At 43.2% G+C, this 23,775-nt stretch overlaps 1 protein-coding gene across 1 annotated transcript; it reads right to left on the bottom strand.

Moving 5' to 3' along the window:
- Positions 1-598: 598 nt before the first annotated feature.
- Positions 599-23,535, bottom strand: LOC108230974 (E3 ubiquitin-protein ligase UHRF2). Its single transcript, XM_017407621.3, has 16 exons — positions 22,944-23,535; positions 16,021-16,416; positions 15,006-15,328; positions 7,440-7,658; positions 7,198-7,307; positions 6,893-7,079; positions 6,147-6,270; positions 4,865-4,972; positions 4,495-4,599; positions 4,257-4,363; positions 4,014-4,176; positions 3,626-3,763; positions 2,114-2,351; positions 1,730-1,878; positions 1,159-1,257; positions 599-1,079 (listed from the first exon to the last, which is right to left on the bottom strand). Exons 1-16 carry the CDS (start codon positions 23,094-23,096, stop codon positions 933-935), a joined length of 2,766 nt encoding a protein of 921 aa, XP_017263110.1. The 5' UTR covers positions 23,097-23,535; the 3' UTR covers positions 599-932.
- Between the last annotated feature and the right edge of the window lie 240 nt (positions 23,536-23,775).

Genomic DNA, 23,775 nt, shown 5'->3' with positions numbered 1-23,775 from the left:
TCCAGGACGTTTTGCAAAAAACACAAACTCCTGAAATTTCCCCTCTGATCTCTTTTTGTTTTTGCTTTGTGCGTGTGTGTTTTTCTTTTTAAGTGCTTCTTCAGACTCCATGTTAAACCCAAGGTTACCAATTAATGTTTTCTGCCAATACACAGAAAGTTACCCCTGTTGGCTCAAGGCAAAGCCAATGGCATTATTCCTAGTGACAAGAGCACCAAACAGAATGCAGGCAAGCGCTCCCAGCCTACAAAAGAACTGCATGAGTCACTAATATAGTGCTGTATTGTTTTAAGATATAGTGTTTAACGCCTTTAACTTCACCTTGCCAGAAATTATTATTATAAGAGCATCTGTTGCTCAAATTTGCCCCCCTCTTAGCACCATAAACTGTGTGAGACAAGTGGCCGAAACACGTAAATTACCTCAGTGTTTTCGTGTTACAAGCTGCATACATGGTACAGAAAATGCGAGCAGGTTGGCAGGTGTTTAAACGTCACTTAACGGAACCGGCGGTTAACGTAAAATCGAAGGGGAAACCTGACACCGAGCAAGTGCTTTGAGATAGTTGGTGGGGATGAAAGTCGGGGCGTTTGTTGGGTTTTTTTTTTGTGCGTTTGTTTTTGCACCCACTTATTTGTCTGGAGTAGGCGGGTGAAGGAAAATGCCCTTGGTTTTAATTTCAGGCTGGTGATGTTGATGGAGACGATCCAAGTTCCAGCAGATGAGGTCAGTCCCTACTGAGGTTGTTTGTGTGTGATTGATTGTATACGTTAATGGCTGTTGATGCGATTTACATTTGCCCGTGGATAAGTTACATTATGTGAGTGCAATGAATTTCAAAGTGGAGCTCTAAGGTACTCGACAGTATACGAGGGTGCACAGAATGGATGCTTATGTGCGTACTTATCCTAGTTAAAAACGGAAGTTCGACCTCATCGGCCCTTGCTGTAGCCGGGAAAGAACTGGTCGAGCAGAATCTGAAGCGTCTTGTTTTGGTTCATGACATAGTCCTTGTCCAAGTCGTGGCGGCAGGCGGGGCAGGTGTACACCTGAGCTCGGAACGACCGCTGGAGACAAGTCTGAGGGGGTGAAAACAAGGCAGGGTCATCGTACGGTGGCAGGGGGGTATGCACATATATAATATCTGCTGCCGTGTACCTTGCAGACATTGTGCGAGCAGACGGTGGTGATGGGCTGATAGACCAGCTCCTGGCAGCACACGCACATGAAGATCTGCTCCAGCTTTCGCAGGAAGTTCTTGCACAGGGAGCACGATAAAGGAAGGAGAAAACAAACGGGAAAACATATCACGATTGTGCTAAGAATGCGACAGCTTTGAGTCTTCAGATTTGTGTTGCTTCTCGTTAAACAGCGATGTGTTCGTCTGAAAGTCCAAAAGGAAAGAGGAAGGCGTTCTTTAAAACCTAAATTATAGACAGACTGGTTGGTTCATTATTTAGGCCATATTTTGCCACTTTTTAAATAATCATCTTTGTCCATGTCTGTGCATTTAAAGCAATTACAAGGTAGGAATATCTGTGAGCAGCATCACATATATGTTGTTTTGTTAAGTGTTTCTAATGAACTGGGTCAATCAGACTCTTACACTTCCTGCTGTAAGCGTAGGTCCAGTTTTTTTCAGTCATTCTGGCTGGTGGGTAGAGCATTTTATTTGTAAAGTGGTTGCTGAGTGATGTGGCGTGAATGCATAATGTTTATGGAGTTATACCGGCCCCTCCTTCAGGTGCTCCCTGGCTTCTTCCCAGAGCTTCTTGTTGGCCGTGTCGTCCCCGATTAACTGCTGCTGCTGCTCTGACAGCTGGAACGTCTCCTCTATCTTCACACGTTTAGACGGAGGCTCCGTCGCCGGGGACAGCTCTGGTGAAGGCACACAGTGAGACTTGGAAAAAGTTGCCGCTAATTTTAGAGAGTCAACAAATAAACAACGGGGGTCAACACGAACGTGCTGAACGGGGCTGACGCCAGGCTTTGACTGGAAGACATGAAATCACTGGAGACATTTATATGAGTCTAAGAGAAGTTCTACTGATCCCACGGTTCTCACACGTCCTCTTCTTACAACCCCCTCTGCCTGACCTGTAAAAGCACCCACCAATGTCTTCAGCTGTCTTCTGCTCTCCATTACTCTGTGGTGCATCCTCCTGCAGCTTGATTTCCGGAGCCTCGTCCTCCTCCTCGTCCTCATCGTCATTCTCTTCTTTCACTTTCATCTTGCGTCTCCGTGGCCTCCCCCTGGCGACGTAATGCTTGCTGCGGCCGCCATGACCGGGTCGAGCGCAGGACTCCTTCTTCGTTTTGTTAGCCATGGCTGCCAGATAGCCTGGTGGGTACTGCAGAAGACGACAGCGTGGTGAATTAATCATTAATGGGGTTTTGTTTTCCACTTTATCTTCTGTTCACCTATTCTGAAAACTGGAGGTAAAAAAAATGGACTAAAAAGGTTTTACAAGAGAATTTCATACAACATGATAAGGTGCAATATGTGCCACAGTTTTTCAGCATGGATGCACATGCAAAAAAATTTGAGCTCATACAACACTTGCCGGACGTACTTCAATGAGCCAAAACATTATGACCATGAGGTTGAAGTAAAGATTTGTTAGCTTCGTAAAAGAGAGCACTGTACCTGAGAGGAGATGTTGTTGGGCTTTAAAATCAAAATAAAATAAAATGTTTGAGTTTGGTAAAAGAGTGTGATGATTAAGTCTGGTAATGTTTTTGTTAGATGTCAATTTTACACAGCATAAGTTTGCAAAACTGATTAAAATCTGTTCAGAAATGTCATTCTGCCTGCACGCTCTATCATTTATAATATATGTTTTTTTGGTTATCTTTTATGGTTGTCTCTTAAATAAAAGTTTGGAAGTTTATTAAGTTGCAAAACAGTTAAAAATGAATGTAGAAATTGTAATAACATTATAATGGTTATTTCCCTGTAAAAAAAAATAAAATAATGTCATATAATTTTTTTCCCTATATTGTCCACCCCACGTTTATTGGTCGCAGAGCTCTGGTTAGACCAAGTAGACATGTAAATGACTTAATTACTTAAAGTACAGTTATGTTTTCACATGTAATATGGTTATTCTGTGTGTTTTTGGACTGATGACACAGGATAACAAGACGTTAATGTGTGGCTTCAACGTGTAAACAGTACAGAGTGATACACGTAGCTCTTCATAAGATGGCTGCCAGAAATCTCACCTAGCACCGTCTGTGCCCGTTCCAGTGTGCCACCTTCCTAAACATTGTTCCTGACTGAGTTCGACTCTTAATGATGGCAGTGGCCTTTTATAAGCAGGACAGTGCGCCTTACCACTCCTCAAAAATGGTTTGAGGAGCACGAGTTCAGTATGTTGACTTTGCCCCCAAATTCACCAGATTTTAATCCAAGAGAACATCTAAAGGATAAACTGGACAAGCAAATCCAATCCCTAAGGACCCCACTCAAACCATCTAGCTTAGTGTCACCTTTACACCTTTACAGGTCCTACAGTTTGAGAGGTAAAGGCTCTTGTGGTGGGGAAAATGGGACTTTACTCAACGTCATCATGTTCTGGCTGTGTACATTTATTATTCTCCATCGTCTTTAAGGTGGTCTAACCTGAACAGAAAGTCCCAGTTTCTGTATCCTCTCCAGTCCTTCGGGGGTCCATGGTGCTGGTTCCAGATCATCCCGTCTCAGCAGGTACCTCCAAACCAAATAACCACATTTTCCGATCTCCGGCCAATACTTTACCACCTGCGGGCCACCGCAAAAAACACAACAGAGGAAAAAATTTGTCACGTAGAAAAAAGATTTTGTAACTCTTTATGAAGACGGCGTGAATTTAAAATAATGAGTTCAGCTGTTGTAGCAACAGACTTGATCTCACACAGCTGTGGTGTTTTGGAGCTCGTCTAACTAAACTTCAACTCTTCCTTGAATTTCCTTCGACATTTTCAGAAGCATCACATCCAGTTTTCTTTAGATGCACAAGATCCGAGTGTACCTTGTAAATCCCGTCGTAGCGGTTTCCTTCTTCTGGAGCATATTTGCTGATACGTCTACCCTTAGAGCTGCGCACCACTCTCACGGGTTTTCCCGCTCGCCAGTTTCTGGACTCCGCTCCATCTTTGTCGTTCAGAGGCGCATCACAGTTTAAGGCCAATGCCCTGCAGACGCGACAGCACCATGTTCATTAGGTGTTGGATGGTTCCTCTTAAATCAACAACAACTTTGTTAAAACCTATACCTATTCATGTGGGTCAGCGTTTGGTCGAAACAGTGCTCTCCGATCCGTTTGTTTCCCGAGAGGTCACGACCCCCGCTGCCCGTGTAGGTGAACTCATCTCCCCGGTCCTGCCACAGATCACAGTCACCATAACCCAGAGACCCGGTCAAAGCGTAGCAAATAACACATCCATCCCCGCAGCATCACACGTGGCTCAACAGAGCGGCGGCAAGAGTAAAGAAAGAAGAGGGAAACCCACCACTTCGTCCTCAAAGCCTCCAGCCAGCACCAGCGAATAGGAGCCATCGTTGCTGCGCCCGTGGATGCCGCCGACATGCGGCCTGTGAACACCTGCCTCACTTACCTGATGGCGTAGAAGCAAACAAACAGAAACATCCTTATAGTCAGTGTGGACTTCATTACTTTTGTAAGGCACTGTAAAAAAAACAGAACGTGCAAAACTTCTTTCTAAAAGCAACAAAACTGCTTAAATCCCTTTAACACGAACAATAAAAAGCACATTTTTTAACGTTCTTCACGCCGATCATTATTATTATGTTTAACTCAAGCAGTTGTGCATGAATATGACATGTCGTTACTTCATCCGTAGTTGTTTGAAATGAGCTAACCTGAACTCTGAATTTCCAGGTGGTTCCAACAGGAACACCAGGAATTGGCCCGTAGTGGTTCGAGGGAACAATTGTGCATTCTTTAGTGCGTCCCACACACGCCATACCCTGTATGCAACGAGAAAACACATTTTCAGCAAAATAAAACCCATTTAACAGCACGCTGGATGCTCACACGTTGCGTTTTTATAGTTCCTTTAGGAGCGCCGTGTTTAAGTAAAACGCCTAGAAGTTTGAACGGGCAATTCAGCTCGTCAAATTAAGTTTTTAAAGGCGAGAAAGCGATCGCCGAGACAAGTGCTTTATTTTAAGGCTTGTAAAGTTGCACAAATATTACAGTCGAGTACGAGCGCTGTGACTCAGAGCACTTACAATGTACCAAAGAGCACAGGCCAGGCTGTTTTCAATTAATCCACACAGAAAGGGAGCATTCTGGTAAAGAAAGGAGTTATTTTCCGTCGCTCGTTCCAGGAAAGTGGCTCAGTCATGCCTAATGGCATTGTTCACATTACACCACGGAGAGGAGCGTCAAGGAGACAGCATGTCCACAATGGGGGGAAAAAAGAGCCGCGCAGTTTTTAAAAACAGCACTTATTAGGAGAGCGAAAATATAAATCAGATGTTTCCTCCTTCCACTTTTCTGTCTCAGCAGCTTAAATTATACAGTTCACAGTTTGGCCAAAGAAACAGTTTAAAGATAAATTTATGACTTCTGTTAAAAAAAGGGGGGGGAAAGGAAGTTTACGATGAGTTCAATAGTCATGTTTTTTTATAGTTTATCAATAATAGCTCAGTTTTACCTCCGCATAGGTCAGACAAACATTACTTGAAACCTCCAGCAACATGATCTAAAGTTATTTAGAGCGGGACAGGAAAAAAATATTTGATCGTCTAATGTGAACGAGGGAGTTGTGATGTTTTCAGGAAATGTTTACCAGAAATACACGATTACTTCAAATCACATCGACAGCAGAGTACAAAAAATACACTGAACAGAGCAGCCTGTAGGTGAAAAAAAAGACTAGTTAAATGAAACTTATGGTGCTAAAAGTCAGCAAGAACTACAGGTTTCACGTAGCTTTACACATATGTTTTTAGTCCTTTTTTCTAATAAAATAGGACGTTTCTTCTATAAGTAAATAATGCAGTCAGGCATTTTTCAGGTGTTGTTTAACTGTAATAAAAACAACAGTTTCTCCACCAGGGTTGTACTTTTGCAGACAAACCTAAATAATGTTTTTAGGTAAGTGAAGATCAGTCAGATTTCGCCCTCAGGTCCTACCTTTCCCCAGTCCCTTTGACTCTCGGTTGTAGCCGAAGGCATTTTGGCTTTCTTCTTGCTGGCTTTGAGCTTCTCGCCAGCCTTGACAACTTCACTGGTGTCATTTTTACAGGTTGGACAGTACCTGGCAAGAATAAAATAATAATAAAAAAATAAAATCCTGCTCGGTTGCTTTTGATATTTTAAAAGTCTAGCGTCAAAAAGACATCCTTACATCCATTTTTTTCCTTTTCCTGGCAGATAAATGGGATTTGTTGAAAACCATTAAAACGTGACAAGTTCTGTTTTTTCACCTGCTTTTTATATCTGTTCTCTCTTAATAAAACGCTGAGAATTCAATGAAAGCCAATAAGATTATTCTGTCTCCCACTTGGATATAATGTTTCAAAGTAAATGAATTTGGGCCTTCAGTATTTTTTTTCCTAATCTCCGTTTTCTGTCCCAAACTGTTGAATCTATGGAGAAATCTTTATGCTGTTAAGCTACAACAGATGGCAAAATAATAATTAAGGGAGGAATCTTCATGTAAGCTTATTACTTGCCAGTGTTTTTCATTAATCTTCTACAACCGAATTCTTGTTTTGCAGAAAGTAACATTAAATAAACTGACCATTTCAAGCCAGTCGTGTCACCTTTTTCACATTGATTGTTCACCACTTAATTACTGCCTAAACGGCACTTCACACCACACTCGACTTGTTTAATCAGCCGTTCTAAAATAAGTGAGGTGCAGAGCTTCATCTCACCAGTCCTCCTCGTCTGGGATGGTGGTCAGCGGCGGGTTGAGGCAGTAGATGTGGAACGCCATGTTGCACTCGTCGCACAGCAGCTGCATGTGAGCGTCCTGCTTCCCGCCGCACACGCAGCAGGAGCAGAACCGACACTCCGCCTCGGGGTCGGCCTTGCAGTGTTTGCACTCCGGTCCGCTCTTCCCTGGAGCCACAAACGCATAAACGCATCACCTAAAACACATCTGGGCACTGCCGCGCACCAGGTATCAGAAGGTTTGCCAGTGTTTCTATTGTGCGTGTTTGTGTGATCCGATTCATACGTTTAAACTGTCCATCTGCACTCGAGAGCGGACGAGCTCCTGGTTTCTCTATCTGGTAGATTTCATCTAGAAAATTAACTTTACAATCTCCAATTACATCTCCAGGACCCCTAGGGGGAGACACAGCCATCAAGGTAGAGGAATTTAGGCACAACCTTATAGATTTAAAAAGAGAAAAGCAAAAAAATACATACTTTCCATCAAAAATCTAAATTTATCAATCTCATAAGCGAAATCCTCACCCTAAGAGGATGTTGACTCGGAGCTCCTTGTTGGTGCGGGAAGCCTGATTCAGGGTAACGATCTCCGCGTCGTACCAGAAGCCTCTCTCCTCTGGCGTCTCCATGTTGTAGTTGATCATCACGCGCATCCCCACCTGGAGCTGGTCCCACCGCAGCACCGTCCTGGCGCGCGGCCTTACGTCTACAGACTTCATCTCCACGACGCCATTTTCCGGGTAGCTGGAAGGGAAAGGAGAGGCGGGGAAAAACACAACCGTTTAGAGACTTGTTTTCTGATGGAAGTTCTACGGGCGGAACATCAAACTCGTACTTCTGAGTACGTCCGAACAATCCTCTGAGATCAGCGTTCAATTTAAGAACCCTGTATCCCCACCTGAGCTTAAAGACTGGCTAAAAAACAAGGCCTTTCACAATGAGCACAGAAATGTGCATAAATTCTCAGGAAACAGAGGAACACTCAGAATGTAGAGTCAGTTTAACATCAGCTCCACAGATAAAAATACGAGCCTTTCTGAGGGGAAACATGCAAGTCTACACAAGTCTGCAGCTCCTCACATCAGGCCAGAAGAATGAAAACTAATAAACGAGAATTTTAAACACAAACCCAAATTCTGGTTAGCTCATACTGATAAAATGCACTTTGTAGCATATTAGCATTTGTTAATCCTCTAACCTTATGGTACGTATCTGTGTATTAAGAGAATATAGTAGTTTTCCATGAATACAAGGCAGGCTTACATTTTTTTGTCGATATGAGAGATTTTAAACCGGTAGCTCCAATATGATAAGGATTTTTTAAACAAAAATAAAACCCGTTGTTTGTAAAGACCACACAATGAACTAAACTGCTCTTTCAATAAAATTCTGAGCAAAGAAATCTAAAGGGTTATATCGATCCCCACCACATTCATCTACACTGAATGCCATTTTATGAAGCAAACTTACTGCATCTTACCACTTAACCACTCGGCTGTCTTTCATAAAAGACTTTCACCGAAGGCTGACAAATTACTGGAACTGTTGTTTTAAAGGAATGAGAAGCAATAAGGAATGGTTCCACCGCAGCTCAGGTCACAGAGCGAGGCTTGATGATATTCTTTGTTCTCGCCTAAAGTCAGCCAGTTAAGAAAACAACTCTGGGTCCAGCAGGGTTGGACCGAGCTTGAGTCATCTACTGTACATCCTGAGCGTAGTTTCTGGTAACTGCTACACCCCCTGCTGCAGACGGCAGCTGTCACTGAGGAGCGGGTAAGAAAAAAAAAAAAAAAAAACGAACAACAGCCAAAAGCAACAAATACGTAAACTTAACACAAAACCTTCAGAGATTTCTGTTGGGTTGATTTTTTTTTTTAGTGTAACAATGCTTCTTGGCAATAAATCTTACCTCCCCCCTCAAATGGTGCCACATTTGTTAGGAAAATACATTTGTGGGCTGAGTTTGTGGGTTGCGCCCCAGAAAAACTCAAAAAGTTTGACTCAAAAACTCGTCAAATCTTCTCTGCCGAACAGTTTAGTCTGCTATTAACACTTGTTTGGTGTTGTTTATTGGATTACATGATTAAAGTGTGAAGAAACAAGACATATTGGCAATTTAACAGTTTATTAATTTAACAAGCGGGGACCTCTGTCGCAGGTGGAAGAACCATACACAGCCACAACAGCCTGGCTCCTCCTCCGTCACACACCGCTGCGGGGTGGTGTTCCATTCTTCAACCAGCAAGACGTCAGGCAGGGCCTTCCATGTTCTCAACTACCAAAATTTTGGAGAAAGTCTCAGATAAACGCCGCTCTGTGTGGGGGGCGAAGACTGCCATCTTGGAGGTCGGTCCCAGACTGTGGAGATATGGGATTACCACTGATTGCTCACAATCATCTGTCGTAACAGAAGCTCAAAACAAGAGTCAACAGCTGAATAAGCTGCTTGGCATTACTGGAGAAGATTTGGAAATTTTTTTTTTTTTTTTTTTTTAAATGGGAGCAACCCATAAATGCATCTTCACTCCTAATGTGGCATCATTTAAGAGGAAATAAACAGGCTTTCCAAGGGCATGAGTTTTTTTTTGTTTGTTTGTTTGGCCAAGAAGCATTGTAACAACAAAGAAATAATCAACTAAACACAAATTTCCTTACTTTTTGTGCTGTTTAGCTACGGATTGAGCTAAATGAAACACGGTTATTGTTTTTTTTTCTGACTATGATTTTAAAACATTTTGCTTAAATTAATTGCTGGATGACTGTTAACCAGCAAAACCTGGATGTTATGACTCCTGTCTAGCAAATGGTCTGTCTTCTTTTACAACTGAGGGAACAGATTTTTGCCTTTTTTATTATTTTTTTCTTGTCTGGTTTTAAATATTGTGCATCAACCTAAACAGGTACGAATTTCTGTCAGATTTCCTGTTAACACAACTAACATTTGATGATTTACAACACAAATCGGCAGACTTCTTGCTTACCATCAGGGGTAATTATGCTTACAGACGAACAATGTGTTGGCACTGAAAGTTTCCACACTCGGGCCTGCTCACACAGCAGGAGGTCAGAGGCATAGTGAAGGATTGCATGAATGAGAGAGCAGTGCCTGTGTACGTTTTGCTGGGAAAGCCGACCCTAAACTGGGTCTTACAGCAACGCGGACCCAAAAAAGCAGCCCGATTTAGCTCAGGTAAAATAATTGCTTCACGTAAGGATAAGACGTTATGGTGGTGACGGACGCCCTTCGTGCTGGGAAGACCAGACTTTAAGCAGCTTTAAACCGACTGAAGAGGACCGAGAGCCGCAGACGAACAGTTCTGGCTCGACTAGTTCTTCCCATGAGGAGGAGGCCCGGGGAACAGCGCACGGATTTCCTCTTTTTAGGCCCAAGGGATTAATGTGGGGTTTTAGGAAGAGCGGGAAGGGGTGAACGAAAGCAACATAAAAACACAGACGCATGCCGACATTCGATTGTATACACACACACACAGACAAAAACCGTAAATCAACTCTGAAGCACAACGGGACTCGGCATGAACAGAAGGAGAGCAGAAAGAAAGCTGAAGCGACCGGGCTCGACGTCACACTAACAGACTTCAGACCCACGGACAATGACTTACACATAAGTGTCAAAATAAAAGAAATAACCTGATGCACAAATAATAAATCAATACTGTCAAATTAAATAATCCAGAAGGCAAAAAGGACTTAAAATGTATTTAGGAGAAGATGCTGACCTACAGTGATTGTAGCAATGTAAAAGAGCGTTTCTTACAATACAATTTAAAAAAAAAAGAAAAGGGGGGTCTGCTGCTATTTAATATTAATGCTGGCGCATCCGCATTCAGCACGCTCACAGTGTACAAACTTCAGGCTGCACCAGAACTTGAACAAAGCCGTCCCGCTGACCTTCACGGAGCCGAGTGTTTCTGCTGCTGCTCGCCCAACTCGCGTTGTTTAAATGAATCCAAAGCTACGACTCCCAAATCAGAGCCGACAGTTTTCTAACAAGTGACAGAAGCCGCGGAAAACTATTCTGTTCAGACCAGACAATGGCCAAAATAAATAAATAAATAAAACTGGCACGCTGAACCCATTTTGGTAGAAGCAGCGAGAACTGCCAAACGGTTTGGCAGCGATTCAGCAGGAACATCAGTAACTCCAGACAACTGCCCCCGTGGTTAAAGGGTGGAGGCTACTCTCCTTAAAAGCTGCTTCCAAGTACAATTTATGAGTGGTACGTAGCAACCGCACGAATACTTTTATTTGGCCTGAATGCAGATCAAATTAAAGGCCTAGCATTCCTTGAAAGAAACAGCCCACCGCCGTTCGTGCCAGACATTTGAACCAAGATCGTTTTCACGCTGAGAAGGGACACAGGGGCGTCCGTTTTGGTCAAACCTCGTTAAATGGCGCTACGCACGACGTCACGTGATATTGCGAGATCCGGTGACGTGTGATGGAGCTCGGGGAACGTGTTGAGATATGACTCTCAGCGACTACCGTACTAAATGTAGCTCAGCATCTGTAAAACTGACTGAGTTAAAGCCATTTTTGTGTTGGCTGAAATCAGTTAGCTGTGGCAGCCATCTTGAATTGGGCTGGCCCCCAAATGTTAATGAGTTTTAGATGTACAGCCGAAGATTATTTGTTGAGAATTTCACTAAAACCTGTCCAGTGGTTCATGAAATATTTTAAATATTATAAAGATGTTGCACATTTTCTAGTGCTCAGAGTATGTGTTGTGAATGATTCTCAGCTACTACCACACCAGACTTTAGCTCAACATCTGTACAACTGGCTGAGTTATAGCAGTTTTTTGTGCTTAAGATGGTCATTTAGCTATGGCAGCCATCTTTAATAGGGCTGACAACCAAGGAGTAATCAGCTGTAGATGTACACATAATGATTACTTTCAGTTTCATTAAAATTCATCCAAGAGATTTTGTGCTAAAGGTAGAAACAAACACACTCACACAGGAAAAAACATTATCGACCTTTTCCCTTTGTTTGCAGCCAATAATAAGACAGATGTCGCCCTCGCTTACACAGATAATGATTGAGACCTCGCGAGACGCTGCAACCAAAGGAGTTAATATTAATCTTTTAATTCATTTTTTTTAACCTGTGCTATTTGTTCTGTACGATAAAAACTGCACTCCTCCGTACATTCCCCAGTACACTCTTTTTGCGAGCAATGACAGGCCAATTTAATATCAGTCGCCGCTCCGGACACGACAATCAACCGATAACTGCCCCGTGCAGAAAATGAAACAAAGCAAAGGCAATTAGGAAAAAGAAAGCGAACTGAAAATAATCTCATTAATTAAACACAACAACAAAGCAGATAAGTGCTCTCTCAGAAGAGCTCAGGTAGTCAAATACACCGACAGGCCGTCTCGGGCTTAATATGTTAATCCATGTTAATGAGAATCAAGACCCCATATAAGAACAGCTTAAGCCTCCTCGTTTGGCAATCCATTCAAATAACACCACTTATAGTCAAACAATGAAACTTGCAAACTAGTTTTGTCCAACATGCAGAGCTGCAAACGGCTCACTTTACACACAGATGAGTTTTCACAACCAGACAAATTTAAACTTATTCTAATAGTTTTAAAACCCACCAAACCAAAGATCTGTGGGTTTTTGTTTTTTTTTGGAGAAATCTGTAAAAGCATGAAGCAATCATCTCAAATCACTGCTGGATTCCTGTGATCCGCAGCTGATGTAACACCTCAGTGTAAAGGTGTGTAAGATGTGATTGGACTCATTTTCTGTGGTGTTTTCATATCTCGTCCCATTTGGAGGAGTCAAATTTAAACAATGTGTTGGCAAACAATTCATAAAACCATACATTTGTTTACCTTTAAAGCCATATTTATATTTAACATTAAAAAATCCACCTTTGCATATAATATAATTTCTTTTTGGCCAGATTATGCTGCAGGAAATATGATTCCTTCACAATTAAGTTATAGTTTGTTGTTACCAGCCAGCTTCAAGGGCTTAAAATTACCAATAAAACCAAAAGTTTGACGTTTTGACATCTTTCACAAACTAAGATCCTTTTTCCCCCACCATCTGCATACTAAAATGGGCTTAGACAAAAATTCTATCTTTATTCGGGACTCTCTAGAGATCCGTTGGAGCATCTTCGGTTCAGCCAAGACTTCGCCGTCTGATTGTATTTAAAGTGAAGGAACAAAAGCACACAGGCCACATCGGTTCTCGGGAGCAGTCAGGAGGAGATTCTCCCAACGTTTCGCTCTCTTTGTTTTTTTTTTTTGTGGCTCATTATTTTCTGCAGAAATGCTGCCAAAAACATGGCGGCTGACTTGGAAGGGCTGGTTTGTCTCTTTCAGACTATGCAGGCAGGTGTTAGGAGGGGTGGAGGGGTTTGTGGTGTGTGAAGACGGAGCAACCTTACCCACCCTCCATTTTTCTCGAGCAAACAAAATGATGGGGGGAAAGAAAGACAAAAAAAATAGAACGTCAATGGCTCACGAGTAGAAAAAGCAGCGAGGAGGAAAAACCATCTATTTAACAAGCTGAACCTAAAGCAGAAAATGCAGAAAATTAGCTTTTACCTGTAGCTTCAAGGGAGTTTATGAACTAAAATTCACATATTAGTGTAAAGGTGAAGTTTTAGAGCCTGTGCAGGACTTTCTCGTTTCTGTTCGCTGGCACGATTAGATGAAGCAAACGAGGTACAGCAGAGCAGACTACAACAACGCACAAACAAAGATCTTTTTAATAATTTAAAAAAACAGGAACCCAAACAGTGTGGACTGTTGAATCGTCCGAGCAGACGCCGTCCTGCCTCATCAGTGATAACCGTACCACAAATAAAATAAAAAGCGCTTCGCCCAGGAAGTGAAGTCTACGTAAAAACCCACACTGAAGGCCCAACGAACCATGATGCGATCGCTCTGGAATAACAGATTTGGCAGAGACACACATGCACGCTCTGCCTCGCCAGTCTCGTGTTCACGGCAAATTACAGACGAAGCTGGAGGAGGCGAGCAAAGAAGCAATGCTCCCGAGAATCCATGAGTTACCATGGAAACATCTGCTTCTGAGTGAATTCGCTGGAAAAATCGAGAGACGGAGTCCGAACTTGAGCACCGGCGACACAAACCTCCGTCCTCCGTCCCGCCGGCAGGAAAAAAGCCGCCCGTGATTCCTGGATTCCTGCAGAACCGTCTCTGCTGACAGATACCAACCCTATGCGCATGATTTGTTCAGTAAGCTCCGAGAAAAGCGTTGACAAAAAAAAAAAAACAACACCAGATTAATTTTCTACCCCAGAAGAAATGCTGTCAAACCGTCCCAGTGCAGATTAGGGTTGGGTGACTGATGAGATCTCCCCCATTAAAATTCTTGACTGGTCAATAAGAAATGAACTCTAACCATGACCCGAGCACACAGTAATAAACCCTGATCTCCTCAGGTCCATCCACCCAGCAGCGCCTCAAACTTTAATCAGGCGTCAGTCCCGCCTGCTATCTGACACCGCTGCCATTTTATTCCTTAGCAAAGGTCGGTAATTTATTTGCTTCTGTAAAATTTATCACATCGAAAACTGCAAATGGCAAGATCCAGCTGCCTTAAATTTTTAGTTTGAGAGAAAAACACACGAGCCACAGTCTGTCGTCAGCTGCGTAGTCAAGACATCATTAGAAATGACACAAAATGATGACTACAATGCAGCATTTCGATGTAGCCTAACTTTAGAGATAATTACCAGACAAGAAGCAAACCTACCAATAAAATAAGACAACATTTTTTTAATAAACAGCCAGACAAAATGAAGCTGCTCTGCCCCACGGAGATTATTTAATAAACTCCGGTACACGGCCGCTTCACAATCAGAACTGCTGCACGCCGTTAAACACAGACTACCCAAATAATTAAACCAATATGCTTGTTGTCTTCATATTGCCGTTATCAGTGAACGTTGCAGCAATTTGATGGAGCGCCAACAGGTACGCCGAACGCTTGATTGGTTCTCTTTTGAACCGCGGTATTCTGCTGCTGCAGTAAGGATTCGTTCAAAACAGCTAAGCCAGTAAAAAGGCACGGACTTACTCTTCGTATTTAATGTGGTAGATTACGTCCTCTTCTTTGTCCTTGCCAGCTTTCGCTGTAAAGTCTGTCTGAGAGGTGGAGGCTCCGTTGCTCTCCGAGCTCAACCCGGCATTATTCCTGTTACTGTCCGAGGTTTGACCCTGTCCCTGTCCCTGTCCCTGTCCCTGCTCAGCCTCCAGGTTTCCATTAGTCCTTTTTGGGGGCCGACCCACCCTAGCCTTGGCGGGCGCGGCCTGTCCTTTCGGGGCTATTGTCACATTTTCGATGCAAGCCTCGAACCAGGCGCCGAGGCTTACGTCTCTGCAGTCCACCAGCTCGTTAATCTGTGGAGACACAGACACAGAAATGACACTCAGGCTCTTCATTTCTGTATGCAGGCTTAAAAAAATAACACAGTTAGTGCCTTTTCTGTATATTTAAGATACATATCTTCCAACTTTGAAAAGCCAAGCTGAAGGCTAATGCACTGTAATGTTTGAATGTACATTTGTGCTAATTGAACATCCTGACGAATAAACACGTTATAGTACATAAGTAATGTGATTAATATCACTTGGTGCCAATTTTTTTGGTAAAAATTTTGATAAACTTAAACTTAAACACTTGTTCCGTTTGTTGTACCATTTTAACATTAAGAATTTTATGTTTTTGCACAAATTCTGAGAAGCCTTCCTGAAATAAGTCTCAAATATAACACTAATGCGCCCCTGAAAATAGAGTTCGCAATAAATGCCTTAAAACGTGTAAAAATATTGATGCCCAGTGATACTGTAGACTTTCCAGTTCATCTGTCTAAAAACTGATCTGCCTGCTTGCTGAACTGGACCATAATCATGAACATGTCACCCCGTGTAAAACACAGTTTTCAAAAGTGGGTTTTGACCTCAGCGTTTTAGCTAATTGCAAAGTCTTAAAATACAGAAATGCGTCCTGAAGCGGAAATAATCCAGCTTTTATTGTTTCCAGGATACTGACTTACACAACATGGTCATGTTTGTTACGCTACCATACTCACCTTGTACGAGCCGATCCCCGGGTTGATTAGCGTGTTCCTGCTGGACGTGGGCGGCTGGGCGTCCGGCGCTGGACTGGAGGACTTGAACCCATTTTTGGTACTGGCGAAGTTACCGGTGGCGCTGGTGTCTGGCTTGCTTTCGCCTGCGGTGCTGGTGGAGAGGCTGCTGATCTCGCTGTTCACAGTGGCCGAAGTCTCCATGGCTGCGGGGGAGGCAGGAGCCGGGGAGCTGCAGCCGTCGGGCTTGGAGCCGGGAAGAGGAGCCGAACTACCGGCGACACCTGAGGAGTCCTTGGCGGCGGGGCTGTCCGGGTGATCCGCCTGAGACCGAATCAGCAGCTGGACGATGTCATTCAGGCCCACGTTGTAATCAAACAGCGTCTGGCCATCTTCCATCTACGTAAACAAATAAGTCATTGGTATTTGTTTAAAAAAAAGCGTAGATTCACACGTGCAGCAAAGCATAGTTGTGTAATAAAATGCTACAACTGACAATGAGAATGTAATGATTATTTTTTCCCATTAATTTTGGCTTTAATTATTTATTTATGCCATTAAAAGTAAAAAAAATAAGGCAAAACATCATAAAATACAACCCTAAAGGTATTCAGTTTAAAAGGAAATTATTTTAATAGGCATGCCATTATAGACTGGAATGTTGCAACATGTTTATCAACTTTTGTTTGCGTAAATGTTAACAATAATCCTTCATTTAATATTACTCTAAGTCTAATGGGTTCTAATCCTAATGGACGCCTGCTGAGAGCCCTCAGACTAAATCATAAGCCTGCTTGTGAATTATAAACAAGACATTTATTTTAAAAAGTAAAATAAATAATAATAATGTAACTACAGTCAACAAAAAGCATCAAGAAACACGTAGCGCTTAAATAAATTCATGTGCTTTTATTTACAGCGTTGGCGTTAAAGCTCGTTGATCAGGAGTCCACACCAACATCTGTTCGGTTTTCTTCAAAACCGTCGTTAATCGATGTTCAAATTGAGGCTAAACGTGCGCGAATACAAATAAAAAGCATTTATTTCACGGACTCGATGCGCCGCCGCGCTTTCACCCAGTTCCTTAAAAAAAGGCGCCGGTAAAAAAATAAATAAATAAATAAGAGACAGGGACGCATGAATTACAGCGATGGGATACGTAGCTGGGGGACAGAAGTGATGGGGTTGCCATGACAACCACAGGAGAGAAACCCCCCGCTCTCTCCAGGAGTCTGAATCGTACATGTAAACGCTGTCGACGCAACCCGCCAATGCAATCACTGTGACCCTTTAAGGCAGAGCGGCGCACGGGCATCGGAAAGCGCTCCACTCAGACAAAAAAAGAAATAAAATAAAACCAGTGAGTACGATAGCTACTACGTTAGCGGTGTAGTTTATTCAGGCCAACTCACTGCACACATAAGCTATTCATTTCAACGCTCAAACCCACCAAACCGTCGTGCTGGGGAGACAAGCATGGCCACCACCCCTCGCTCACGCTCCCCAACGCTCTTCTTCATCATTTGACAATGAGGAGGAGAGCGTTTGGAGGTGTAGCAGGAGAGCAGTGTGGGGAGCGAGCACGATTTCCCCCCATCCCTCTCTGTTTTTAATAGTCTCGTGAAATTTAGATCAGTGGAGCAGTTGGCCATCCGGTCATGCTCACCTATCCGTCTTTCTGCCGCGGTCTGTCTCGGTCTTTTCTTTGTCTGCCTCCCTATCGAAGCCCAGACTTTGGTTAAGCAAGTCCCCTTTCCTTCTGTTTTTTTTTTTTGTTTTTGTCTGTGTGTTAACAGAGGAAAGACAAACCGACAAACAGCAACCCGTCCACAACAGATAACGTGCCTGCTGGCAGAACCAGCCGCAGAGAATTTTCACTGCTGATAAGTTCAGGGTTAGACGGATGGGAACGGACTGGATTTCACTGCACCAAAGGCGACCGACCGCCTCGGCTGTTCGTACGTGCTCTGCACGGCGGCTTCATTTCCAACAGCGTGATCAGCCCCTAACGGGAAGGTGTTGACTTCAGTCACACTCAGCTGAAAAATCCCGAGAACAAAGAAACCACCAACGAAAATCTTCCAAAGGAACTGTTCCAGACAACATCCCTGTGACAGAGTAGCCGTGGACGTGACACTTTCACCCCCATGTGCATCGTGATCTAAAAGCTGGTTTCTACATTAGCTGGCACAGTGAAATAAATGAGGTTCGGCGTTCCAGTAAGAGTCTTTAGACATGGGGTTCCTCAAAACGTTCATGAAAAAAAGCGTTCTCATGTGCGTATGTATCACATTACAGAATGGGATCAATTTAACTCCCTTGCTGTATTTTAATACGCTTTTCAAAAGGCTGATGTCTAATCACAGCGGGCATAAAAAAAAAAAAACACACAAAGTACTGTCAGAGCAAACAACAAACAAAGAGAAGACAAAAAAAACCTGTGGCTGCTGTTAAAAGAAGAAGACCTTTCTGAAGATCCGATTTCCCGTCAAAGAACAAATCTGTTTAGGCTGCTTTTAATCTGCAGCCAGTACAGACTTATCAAACGGCATCTCACCAAATCATTTATGTACACTTTAAAGCTCTTGGAGCAGAAATCAACCTCACAATAAAGTAACCAAGCAACCTGGTTACCATAACGATCAGATAGTCAGCCAAAGGTGGAATCAAATTAAGAATAAAGAAATCAAGGAGGCCAATTTATTACCGGCGCAACGTTTCGAGATCGCGTTTAGGGAGCAAAACACGCTGCAGGCTCGGCTGCAGGAGAGGACACTTTGAACGCAGCTGAGAAATTAGCTTCATTTTTCCTCTCAGACAGGCCGCCCAAACTGCTCCAACTCCTGCACAATTACTTTTTGTCTCCACCCTCTGTCTGCGTTAGCGAGGAGCTGAGCAAAATAGGTCATATTACCAAAAACAATGAAAGGGTGTGTGTGTGTGTGTGTGCCTGCTCTCTACAAGCCCCCATCTTTGGACTTTTATCCACCATTCTGCCCACAGTCATTTCACCTCAAAGAACGGCTCTTTGCTCGTACGCTACCAGGAAAGGTGGCAAAGGTTGTTTTTGTTTGAACTTCCCTTTTTTTCAGCTTTTTTTTAAACGAACAACAGCTTTTTTTTCCCCACCTAGCATCTAAAAACCAATTCATTGAAACCTATCTAATTGATTTGGGAGCCATAAACAAAGACGTGCAGGTGTAAAATTCCCCAGTAATGTGAGCTAACAATTAAAAAAAAGCAACGGGAAACCCCTATCACTTGGCGTCGCCTTTGTATTAGCTGGCAGATGAAAAGGTGGGACGTTTTACTAATAGGTGTGCTAAGATTACAACTAGAAGGGGGCAGAAAAGTGTGACAACGCATGAAAGTGGTGGAAAGCGTGCGTTTGTAGTTTCGGTTCAGCGCCTTTCATTGTCTTTGCCCTTTGTCCAGTCTGTCCGTGGAAGGAGGGTGTGACTGCGTGCATGCATGGCTGCAGCCAAGTTCGCATTTCCTGGTAATTGAACAACACGGCGACAAAACCATCAGAAATCCCATCAGCCGAAGGGTTACAGCAACGTCGATCCACGTACAACCAAACCGTAACAATATCTAGGTCACAGCAGCCGTCTGTCTGCAAAAGAGCAGCAGTTAACAGCCGAAGAGAGCCCGACTATCTAAACATAAAAGAAGTTGCTGCTTCGGGGAGGGAGGGAAAAGTGTCGTATGGCCTTGTGCTTAAATCACGCGGACACTTTAAGCTGAGCTTTGAACAACAAGCCAAATCTTTCGACGTTAGAAAATGTGCAGCCTGCTGCAAAAGCGTGTGGCGGAAAGGCCGCACGGCCAGTGGAAGGTGTGAGAGCACGCTTTTGCAAGTACGAGGGGGGGAAAGGAGAGACATCCAAAGTCTCAGACGGCAACGCAAACAAGGAGTAATCGTGCAAACTAAAAAACAATTTAGAAATGTTGAGGGGGGGTGGAGATGGAAGAATCACAACACTGAGCGGCTTCCGGCTCGGGGACCTTTTTCGAGTGAAGGGCAAGCTATACTTTGAACTGGTGAGGCAGCGAGAGCAGCGGGCTGGAGGGGGAGAAAAAAAAAAAAACAGGACGCCATTTTGAAAGGAGAATTAGACCGAGTTGCTCCGCTACAAGTCTAAACCCTAACAGACACCAGGGTGCGTGCAAGACTTCTAGCTAGCGTCCGCTGTGTGCCACTGGCTCATTCCACGCATTACTTAGCACATGGAAATCCCCTAATCAAGGCTCCCCACTTATTTTCCATCGAAATAAAAGGAAGCACAGGCTTCACTACGCGGGCCCGTTCTGCTATCAGCTTCGACAATCATCCGCAGCTCCAAGACGCCAACCGACTGGTTGTTAATAAACCACGACCCCTTTATCTACACCGTACCTACGTCTGGTAATACAATTACTTAGCAGCAGTCCTGCTTTGTGCTCAAAATGACTTCTAAACTACACAGTTTTCTCATCTTGGGGTAAAGTAGACATAATTGGCATTATTAGACATCAGAATCTAGGCATGTTTTGATTTTTTCTTCTCTCTACCAAACATCTCCCAAGTATTTTCTTTCTCTATCGTGCATATGCGACATGCAGAGAAGAAACTCTGCGTGCCGACTGATTATTATTTGATTACACAACAAGAAGCGGATTATTAGGCAACGTGAACACGCAGACTGCAATTTGTAAAGTGTCTTTTTGGTCGATAATACAGGCTGGAAACGAGAACAGAGGAAAGCGTGACTAAACGTTAGCACAGTGAGATCAACATATCATGTACTGTTCGTCCTGGGGGGGTTGGGGGGTTTATCTGCCTGGCTGAGTCATTGTGTTAGAAACAGCTTTGTAATAATGTAATGATAGAAATCTGAGCATATCATGTCGCTGATGCTCTGCTGGGACGTCTGTAGTGATCATGGATCAGTCTGTTTTTTTGTTGTCGGCGTCCGTTGACAGGTTTCACACGCCGCAGAACGTCACAGGCAAGCTAGGTTTTCAGATATACATGCACGAGTCTTTTTTTAATAGACGAGTTAGGAGAGCGCCCAGATGTGTGTAGAACATCATGAAATACGCCTGCGCGCTTTCAAAAAGTGAACCGCAAACACCCAATCTGCACGCAGCCACTCGCCGTTAACTCAAACACACACACAACCAGGTAAGCAGATTGCAGTTTTCGTCGTCTTCGTTGCCTGGCAATTATTGTGCTTTGAGAGAGAGAGAGAGAGAGAGAGAGAGAGAGAGAAAAAAAGTGCACGATAAACAGTTCGCGGTAAGAACTATGGGAAATTAAAGGCTAACTTCATGATGACATTATTCTCTGGTTTCAGCCTTAAAACACAAAATGTCTAAACTTGATTAACTTCGAACAAACACAACAATCAGGATGATTTTCCTTCCCTAAAAATGACTTTGCTTTTCTAACCCAAACAAAAGAAAATCAATAGGGCCATATAGTAAAACCCAAACCGATTTCTGTATTTAAATAGACGAGGTACAGAAATACTTCAACGTGCAATATTTGTCAAGCAAGCCTAAATAATTAGCCATAATTAATTCAAGAGCAAATCAATCTTTCAAATGATACTCAGTTATTATCGAGGCTGTACGCCAAAAAGTAAAGTTGGTAGAAGTACAGGTTGATCAAGATGAGTTTTTCTTTGCTTGATGTAAATCACTGTTTTTATTTGGTTATTTTATTTTTCATAACTACATTTGCCTAACGTAAATAAACATATATTTAAGAGCCCTTTAGAGGAACTTGCACACTTAAAAATAACATACTGAAGAGCATTCTCGCTTTAAAAACAACAACAAAAAAAAGGGCTAAATTGCGTCCTACAGCGACCTGGTTCGTTTAGTAGTCTCAGGCACGGTCAAATTAATCAGTCTATCTGAAGTGATTTTTTTTTAAATTGCACAACAAAAATAGAATTTATAGGACGTCTAAGAACAACAGCATTATGAACAGATTCACTTTAAGTTGCTGTGTTTGTCTTTCGCAACATATAATCCACTGAAAGCAGTAAGAGACAGAGCATATAATCATATTTGCTCAATTGTACCAAAACAAATGATCAGCATCTTATTCATTTATTCCAGTGTAAAGCAAAGTAAGCTAAAGAGCTTGAAACACTTCCCTCTGATTATTATGTCAGGAGTGTTATGATTTTTAATAGTCTTGCTTTGTTTGTAATTGCTAAATACTATCATTGTCTCCTAAATGCAACACATTAGGATTACAGGACTGATTTGTTCACACTAAAGCGTGCCTCTGAAACGTGTGTGTGTGTGTGACAGAGGAAACAGCAGACACCTGTCCCCATCACGCCATGTGAGGACATGGTTTGTTTACAGCAGACAGACACGGTCTGCACAACGTGCTGACAATAAAGTGTAAACAAAAACACGCTTTGCGTTAAGGCGCGTGCAGCCCAGCCAGCGAAAGTTACAAAACGAGGCACTTCTGTGACATGTGCGTGTGTGTGTGTGAGGGGGGGGAATGGGTTTAAAATGGTGCACACGGTTTTTGAGTGCTTCTCGTTTGCAGTGTGGAAACAGAGCGCGTTGTTCATCTTTTCTGTCCGCTGCCAATGTAAACAAACACGTCCCCACCACCACCAACACGGCGGCAGGACATTTGTTGCACGCTAGTCGTCTTTAGCATTTTTCTTCTTCTCCCCCCTCCCCACCACCTCCCTCCTCCATAAGGATGGCAACCCCCGAGCTCTTGCGCAAGAGCTATACTGGCGAATTCCTATCAAAACAGGAAGCTCGTATGGGTCCGAAACGGCTCGACAGAAGACCACTCGCTGCTCCACCAGCGTTTAGCCCCTGTCAAAAAAAGCCCAAAATGTCTAAAGAAAAAAAAACTGCCCCGCTACATGACGGAGCGACACAAAGAAAATTAGCTTTACCTGCTTCCCTCTATAGAAGAGGCGCTGCTGCTGGGGGCTCACGTTGAATATGTCCTGTATTTTCAGCCGTAGGGACTCGATCTTGGTCAGCCTGGAGAGGTCCTCAACGGTTCGCGTCTCCTTCCCGTCTATGGTGCGGACCTGGATCCACATCGTTGTCGCGCCGCCCTGCTACGCCTCGAATGAACAACGGATTGGAGCGGTTTTCGTGGCTCGGAGCGGGCTCGGAAACGAGAAGGGATTCAACAATTTCGGGGGTCCATCGCGTTTTCCTCTGCAGAGGTAACGTCGGGACTGTGGCTCTCTCGCGCAGGAGGCGTCTCTCACATGAGGTCGCGGCGCCAAGCAAATCTCGCGAAGTAATGCTAAGCTAACGCGCTCCGTGCTAAGCTAACACGCTTCGTGCTAAGCTAACGCGCTACATGCTAAGCTAGCTCCTTGTACAGTTAAAGGCACAGCTCCCCATTTAATGTTAAAAAACATTAGTTCTGGCATTATAGTCGACTTTGTAACAACACAACATAGCCTCTTTAATCTATTTTGTCATTACTTACTATTTGTGGCCATTGTTAGTGTTGGAGAGTCTGAGAATACAAGAGTTTGTATTAAGGATACATTGTTAATAAACTTAATAAACTTGATTTTTTTTATACAGTACTGTGAAAGAGTCTTTACTAATTCCTCAAAGTTTTATAATTTTTTTTTGCAAAAAAACAAACTTTCTTCTGATCAGTAGTTTTTCAGGTTTTCTGATGAGCTTTCCAAGTTTTTCTTTGGATTTTGCTTCTGTTTGCATCGATTTTCAGTCCGGTACCTGACCATTTTCACCAGA

This window comes from Kryptolebias marmoratus, linkage group LG14, assembly GCF_001649575.2.
Source record: "Kryptolebias marmoratus isolate JLee-2015 linkage group LG14, ASM164957v2, whole genome shotgun sequence".
Classification (NCBI taxonomy): domain Eukaryota; kingdom Metazoa; phylum Chordata; class Actinopteri; order Cyprinodontiformes; family Rivulidae; genus Kryptolebias; species Kryptolebias marmoratus.
Note: the sequence above shows the minus strand (reverse complement) of the source record. Positions and strands in the feature narration are given on the sequence as shown.

Coding starts and splice junctions, on each gene's coding strand:
- LOC108230974 (XM_017407621.3), bottom strand. CDS start 23,096: ATGTGGATCCAGGTCCGCACCATAGACGGGAAGGAGACGCGAACCGTT. Junction 3,764..4,013: donor GCTACGACGGGATTTACAAG/GTACACTCGGAT, acceptor GGTGGCCCGCAG/GTGGTAAAGTATTGGCCGGA. Junction 2,352..3,625: donor AACTGGGACTTTCTGTTCAG/GTTAGACCACCT, acceptor CGTCTTCTGCAG/TACCCACCAGGCTATCTGGC.